A 7,778-nucleotide genomic window follows, 5' to 3' on the forward strand; every position below is an offset into this window, starting at 1 on the left:
ACACGCCCTCCGCACCGGACACGCCCTCTGCACCAGACACGCCTTCCGCACCGGACACGCCCTCTGCACCGGACATGCCCTCCGCACCGGACACGCCCTCTGCACCGGACACGCCCTCCGCACCGGACAAGCCCTCCGCACCGGACACGCCCTCCGCACCGGACACGCCCTCCGCACCGGACACGCCCTCCGCACCGGACACGCCCTCTGCACCGGACACACCCTCTGCAACACGCCCTCTGCACCGGACACGCCCTCCGCACCGGACACGCCCTCTGCACCAGACACGCCTTCCGCACCGGACACGCCCTCTGCACCGGACATGCCCTCCGCACCGGACACGCCCTCTGCACCGGACACGCCCTCCGCACCGGACAAGCCCTCCGCACCGGACACGCCTTCCGCACCGGACACGCCCTCCGCACCGGACACGCCCTCCGCACCGGACACGCCCTCTGCACCGGACACACCCTCTGCAACACGCCCTCTGCACCGGACACGCCCTCTGCAACACGCCCTCCGCACCGGACACGCCCTCTGCACCGGACACGCCCTCCGCACCGGACACGCCCTCCGCACCGGACACGCCCTCCGCACCGGACACGCCCTCTGCACCGGACACGCCCTCCGCACCGGACACGCCCTCCGCACCGGACACGCCCTCTGCACCGGACACGCCCTCCGCACCGGACACGCCCTCTGCACCGGACACGCCCTCCGCAACACGCCCTCTGCACCGGACACGCCCTCAAAGCTTTCAAGAGCACGGACTTTGTGTCTGATCCTAGAATACAACACCCGGACGGTTGGAAATGAGGCTCCTTAAAACTGTCTGCAGGTTGGCTAACGTTTATTAGCCTAGACATTAGCATTAGCTGCTGACATCCTGAAACAAGCAGCTCGGCCTCAGCCTGGAGTGACCTCTGTAAGTCCACTGGTCCCTCCTGACCACGGTCACCAACGACAAACACATCTTTGGGGGCGTGACAGAAGAGAAAGAATCCTTTGTGTTCAGACTTTTTGCCGGCGCAGTCCAGAGCGTAAGTGCGGCTTTTGTCCTCCAGGTGGCAGTAGAAGCGAATGTGTCACGTCACTTCAGACACGTGTTCTTAATGAGACAATGTACACTGCTCGAATTTAGAATACAAACAATTCACACATGTTTTTGAGATGTGCAAATGTCAGTGTTACAGCATTGAGAGCGCTCCTCTGACCTGATCTAAACTGGTCTTATGGTCTTATGGTCTTATGGTCTCTCTGTCGTGCCCTGAAGCGCTGGCAGAATCCTCAGGGAAGCAGCAGGTTTTCCTTCAGTCCATCTGCTCCGGACTCAACGGCCTGAGGAGAACCCAACGAGCGCGACACAAAAACTATGAACTATTGACTTTGTTGTCTGTGAAAAAAGGTTGAAAACGTTTTGGGAAATTGTCAGATTTACTATTTCAATTTGCAACAATGACAAAACGGTTCAAATCTCAACACGACACGGCCGATTCGGCCAGAAAACGGAAGAAAAAAAACTATTCGCACCAAAAAAGACAAAAAACAAGAGCCTTTGATTGAGTTTTCTTTATTGACACAATTCACAGCAGTTTTTATTCACAGCAACAGCAAAGCCACAATTACATTTAATAATAAGAAGAAGAATAACGAGTCGTGTCATTAAAATCCATCAGAGGCAGTAATTATCGCTCTAATTTCTGCCGTTTGTCCTGTTTCGTGGAGAAGAAACAGGACAAACGCCAGGATTTAGTCACATGACGAGAGGAACCGCCCAGACTTTGGTTTTAATCTTGAGTTTTCGTCTTAAAGAGCCGAACGTTGATGTTTTATTGCCGTCGCTGTTTAATCCTCGTCTCTTCCGTTTCATTTGTGTGAGGGGGTTCTGGGGTCTCATTCACAAACCGTTACGTGGAATTCTGACTAAACGGGACAAAAAATCGTCGCCCGGCTCGTTTCTGAGTTATGGGGCCAAAACTGAAGTTTCCAGTCAAAGTTGTCGTTTTGTAGCTCGTAAACTGAAGGTGCGGCACTTTTGTACGTGCGCTTTATAAATGAGACCCTTTATGAATGAGACCCTTTATGAATGAGACCCTTATAAATGAGACCCTTTATGAATGAGACCCTTATAAATGAGACCCTTTATGAATGAGACCCTTAATAAATGAGACCCTTAATAAATGAGACCCTTAATAAATGAGACCCTTAATAAATGAGACCCTTTATGAATGAGACCCTTTATGAATGAGACCCTTTATGAATGAGACCCTTATAAATGAGACCCTTTATGAATGAGACCCTTAATAAATGAGACCCTTAATAAATGAGACCCTTAATAAATGAGACCCTTTATGAATGAGACCCTTTAAGAATGAGACCCTTTATGAATGAGACCCTTTATAAATGAGACCCTTTATGAATGAGACCCTTTATAAATGAGACCCTTTATGAATGAGACCCTTAATAAATGAGACCCTTAATAAATGAGACCCTTTATGAATGAGACCCTTTAAGAATGAGACCCTTTATGAATGAGACCCTTTATAAATGAGACCCTTTATGAATGAGACCCTTTATAAATGAGACCCTTAATAAATGAGACCCTTTATGAATGAGACCCTTATAAATAAGACCCTTTATGAATGAGACCCTTATAAATGAGACCCTTTATGAATGAGACCCTTAATAAATGAGACCCTTAATAAATGAGACCCTTAATAAATGAGACCCTTTATGAATGAGACCCTTTAAGAATGAGACCCTTTATGAATGAGACCCTTTATAAATGAGACCCTTTATGAATGAGACCCTTTATAAATGAGACCCTTTATGAATGAGACCCTTAATAAATGAGACCCTTAATAAATGAGACCCTTTATGAATGAGACCCTTTAAGAATGAGACCCTTTATGAATGAGACCCTTTATAAATGAGACCCTTTATGAATGAGACCCTTTATAAATGAGACCCTTAATAAATGAGACCCTTTATGAATGAGACCCTTAATAAATGAGACCCTTTAAGAATGAGACCCTTTATAAATGAGACCCTTTATGAATGAGACCCTTTATAAATGAGACCCTTTATGAATGAGACCCTTTATGAATGAGACCCTTTATAAATGAGACCCTTTATGAATGAGACCCTTAATAAATGAGACCCTTTATGAATGAGACCCTTTAAGAATGAGACCCTTTATGAATGAGACCCTTTAAGAATGAGACCCTTTATGAATGAGACCCTTTATAAATGAGACCCTTTATGAATGAGACCCTTTATAAATGAGACCCTTTATGAATAAGACCCTTTATAAATGAGACCCCGGTGTTCGGGCCACAGTCATTTTGCAAAAGATCAGATTTGAATCGTGCCACACGTGAGTGGTAAACTAAAAATTAATTATTTTTTTTAAATACACAATAAAAAATAAATAAATTAATAAGCAATATGAATACAATATAAAATAAATAAGATAAATAAGATAAATAAAATAAATAAAATAAATAAAATAAATAAAATAAATAAAATAAATAAAATAAATAAAATAAATAAATAAAATAAAGAAATTGGGCCATGTACAAACAGTGGCCTTCGCATTCGGGAAGAAAAAACAAATCACTGTTGGATCCAGGGGTCTCATCTATAAAGCACAAAAAGGTTTCTACCTTAAGTTTACAAGCTATAAAATGACAACTTCTAAAGACATTTGCGGCGTAAGTACATTATCTACTCGACCTACAATCGCAGATGCACAGAAATAACAGTAGCTAAAAATATGATCTGTTTTTAAAGTAAAAGTACATGTTTAGAGCTGTTCCTTGTTTCTTATGATTCTGTTGTGCTTTTTGGCTCAGTATTATTCCATAAATATTAATATTTATCAATCAGCCATTTTATCTTCAGATAATACACTCAAACACGGAGCATAGTCATGTTTATAGATCCATAAACATTCTCAAACATCGTTGTACAGGTTCTTGTATTCCAAACATTTATATTCATAATGGACGATTCAGAAATAAAAAATATATAATAATAGAAAGCAAACCTTTGGCTCCAGCATCCATAAAACCTTTTATTTAACTACATATATGACCACTAGATGGTTAGGAATATTTTATTATGATGTTAAATTATTATAAATGGTTTTGTTTGATCAGATGGGCTCCTGCTCTCGTCCAATCAGATCGCAGGACATGAACATCCGGAGGCGAACCCGAGTAGATCTTGTACCTACAGCGGTCCAGACCCTCTGACCTTTGCGTGTGAGTGGGCCGGAAGTCGATCCGAGCTGGACGAGGAGAGATTCTCGCTGAAGTCGGCGAGTTTCAGAACGTTTCGGCCGCACGCACACGTTTGGTCAGAAATCCGCCTAAAGTCCTGGTCACATTCGGGCAAAACAAACAACCTCCACCCGCAGCGAGACCGGAATAAAGTCAGCGTGCGATTCGGTCGAGACGAAACTGTTGTGAGTGGCGCGGGGGTCTCTACAGCGGGAACACCATGAAGCCGGAGAAGGTGGAGTACTTCCAGCCGCCCATCAGGGTCCCGCGCTCCAGCTTGAGGTTGGCCCTGTCCCCTCGCTCCATCACCACCAGGCCCGAGTTCGTGGCCGCCTCCCGGGTCACGTCCTGGTCGCCGGCGAACGCGGAGATCACTGGCCAGGCGTTCAGCAGCAGACTCACCTGAAAAAGCGCGGGACCACGCCCACGACACGTTTTGGGTAAGACTCCGGTTTGATCGGGATTGCGGTGAAAGCAGAACTGAGTAACTGCGGCGATAGAGCTCCCCCTGCTGCTCCCTTGTGAAAATGCACTTTCTTTAGCATAATAAGAATATAATAAGAATAATCACACACACACACAAACATTTCACGTTGCCAAATGTAGAAAAGAGCGAGGGTTTCTCAGGGGAGTTTTCGTCATGTTGTAAGGCTGGTTTTCTGCTCAGAGACAGCAGGGGGCGACGACGGACACTTCAAACGCCGTGAAAAGACATATTTAACCAGCACAGGGAGTTACAGAGACGTTCATTAAGGTGGAAATGTTACTTAGTTCTGCTTTAAATCTGTGCTTAACCGCAAAACGTCTGTGTGATTGGTCTGATCCTGGATTTGAGTTCAAACGCAGCAGAGTTTGTGATATTTGGACGACTTTACAGTGACGTAAAGTGCAGATTCTCACTGTTTTTTTGTTTTTTTTCGAAACGTTTGATGAAAAAGGCTAAATAAAGAGCCGGTTTGTGTGTTTTTGGCAAAGTCCAATATCTTTTCGATGACTAACGATGATTGTTCTGACGACACAAACACGACACGTTAAACCTTCTGAGCTAAAGCTGCTGCAAAGGTCTTGATGTTTATAGTCTGGAAGGTGAAAACAACCACGAGACCAAGTTACGGCTCGGATCTGTGGACAGGCGAGTTTTTGGAAGATAACTCGTTTTTATCATGTTTTTGTTGTTTTGTATTGTTTAATTCTGCAGTGAGTGTATTTTTTCAATGTCTTTTCCTCAGTTAAAAAATTCAGAATGAAAAAATGTACAAACATATTTGATCAAACTTTAGATCATCTCAGTGATGTTTTGAAGATATGCAGATTACTTTATCGTTTATAGTGAAAAATGCTACAAAAACAGCTGACTGAATATAAATATGTAAAAAGTTATGTTTAAACTTTCCAATGAATGTTTGGGGTGTTATTTCAGCACTTTTGGGCTTCATTTGACAGACGTTTGTCTCATAATTTAGTTTGTTTTGTCACATTTATGTTCGAGACACTAAAAAAACCACAGAGAAATAGTTTTTTGTCAGTATTTGGTGCTGTTGTGGACTCACGTGGATGGTCTGCCGGTTGTACGCTTTGACCACGTGGAAGCTGAAGCTGTAGACGCCGCGTCTCGGCGCCACAAAGACGCTCCTCGCCGGGTCAAAATGGCTGCCGACGTTCACCAGAATCTGAAAACAGGAAAACGGCGACAAACCCAATTACTTTTGTCTTTGTTGGTTCTGGTTGAAACCTTCCTCTAGGTTTGGACACATTTTACGAGAGGAATTATATTTATTATTATATATTATGTTGATTAGAGCGGGACTTTGTTTAGTTCTTGTAGATTTCAGACACTTTTTCCAACACACGAGTGATATATTTGTCAGCAAAAAGTCAACATTTTGGTTATTTTTCCCACTGAGAGCAAAATATACAAGTGATTCTTTTTGTATTTGAATGTATTTCGATTTCCATTGGCTGTGAAAATGAGTCGATCCGGTGCATTTATTTTACACGGATAATATAAGACAATAATACACATAATAGATCAAAGAGAACACACAACAACAACAACACAAACAACCACAGAACAGACATGTTACTATAGCAGTAAAAGAGACTGCAGTTAATATAACGTCTCTAGAATTCAATCGTTCAACAGAAAATACACTTGATGTACTCGGTTTACGTTAGTGGACGACTAAAGCGAAAGAAGACACTTTTCCTTTCTTTCATTTTTTAAAGAATAAACATAGAAAACACAGAACACAACAGATAAACATAAACTAAAAAGCAAACAAACAAACAATCATGGATACATTGTGATGTCATCAGTGTGCAACACATGGTTGGACTAAATAAAGGTGTTTTATTGTGTGTCAGATCAGAACTGTTGTGTCATTTATGTGGAGTTTGGCTCTTGTTTACAGTCTGGTTGCTATGGTAACAGCTGTGGAATCACCTCTGTGTCATATCTGTGCTCACGTCCAACCAGGAAGTACAAGTATAAACTTTACACAAATCTGAAATATAAACACTAAATATAATGATAAATATAACGTGTAGTTTGACCGTGGTGTGGACGTTCAAACTGACCTGATCGAAGTAGATGGTCATGGTGCGGTTGCTCATCTCCGACGGCTCGAGGTTGGTGCTCCTCACGGCGGAAAAGGCCACCCTGCCCGTGCCGGACCTGACGGTCATGCCCAGGGCGCCCCCCGCGGGCTCGGCGGTCGGCGTGGAGTCGCACACCACCAGACACTTCCCCTCCAGGACAATGGGCTCCGTGTCGTTCTGCGCCGCCAGCTCCGGCGCCCCCCGCTGGACGAGGCAGAGCAGGACGAGCGCGAGCCGACAGGGCCGAGGCATGTTCGACAGAGGCTGCGGCGGTCGATCGACTGATCCCACTTATGACCGCGGGAACTAGCTAAAGAAAACTGAACGGGCTCTAAAACCCGAACGAAAAGAGCTTTTATGACAAGGACAGCGATAATATTAAACCAAAATGTAATAAAGTATTTCTGATTTTCTTCAATAATTCACTTTATTCGTAACTATTCTCTGTTTCGGAGCCTTCGGTCGCCATATTTCAGCTTTTATCTGGGCTAAAAGTCTCAAAATAACCGTCTCGTTGGTGTAATAATCGTTATTTGCCGCTTCACGTGGTTTTAACAGTCAATTTAAATGAAAACATGTGTCTTAATAAAGGTTTGATATAAACTTTTGCCTCTTTATGACACTGGAATATTTCCTCTGCAAGAAAACAACGTAATTAAATTAATTCACTATTAAAACAAGTTACATCCATTTCCAGAAAATAAAACACAATTGTTTGACTATTGAGCCCGTATTTATGTTCTCAATGAAGACAATAAACTATAGATGAATCAATTGTATACGTTCAAGATCATGTGCTTCAGCCTCATAATGTCGTTATAATAAATCTCTGATTTAAAGTTTGTTTTGAAAGTTTGATCAAATATATTCACCAATAAAAACAAAAAAATAATTTAT

General features: G+C 43.1%; 1 protein-coding gene across 1 annotated transcript; it reads right to left on the minus strand.

Moving 5' to 3' along the window:
• Window positions 1-4,475: 4,475 nt before the first annotated feature.
• On the minus strand, window positions 4,476-7,138 carry LOC140371665 (cerebellin-1). The gene is made up of 3 exons (XM_072458848.1): window positions 6,861-7,138; window positions 5,834-5,953; window positions 4,476-4,685 (listed from the first exon to the last, which is right to left on the minus strand). Exons 1-3 carry the CDS (start codon window positions 7,131-7,133, stop codon window positions 4,488-4,490), a joined length of 591 nt encoding a protein of 196 aa, XP_072314949.1. The 5' UTR covers window positions 7,134-7,138; the 3' UTR covers window positions 4,476-4,487.
• Window positions 7,139-7,778: the final 640 nt, after the last annotated feature.

The sequence above is a fragment of the Eucyclogobius newberryi genome, unplaced genomic scaffold (genome assembly GCF_026437365.1).
Source record: "Eucyclogobius newberryi isolate DKJ021-1_F unplaced genomic scaffold, fEucNew1.0.hap1 SCAF_22, whole genome shotgun sequence".
Classification (NCBI taxonomy): Eukaryota; Metazoa; Chordata; class Actinopteri; order Gobiiformes; family Gobiidae; genus Eucyclogobius; species Eucyclogobius newberryi.

Excerpts from the sequence above, each read along its gene's own strand:
- LOC140371665 (XM_072458848.1), bottom strand. The coding sequence starts at position 7,133 with ATGCCTCGGCCCTGTCGGCTCGCGCTCGTCCTGCTCTGCCTCGTCCAG. Across the intron at positions 5,954-6,860 it reads TGACCATCTACTTCGATCAG|ATTCTGGTGAACGTCGGCAG; the intron begins GTCAGTTTGAAC and ends TCCTGTTTTCAG. Across the intron at positions 4,686-5,833 it reads ACAACCGGCAGACCATCCAC|GTGAGTCTGCTGCTGAACGC; the intron begins GTGAGTCCACAA and ends GCGCTTTTTCAG.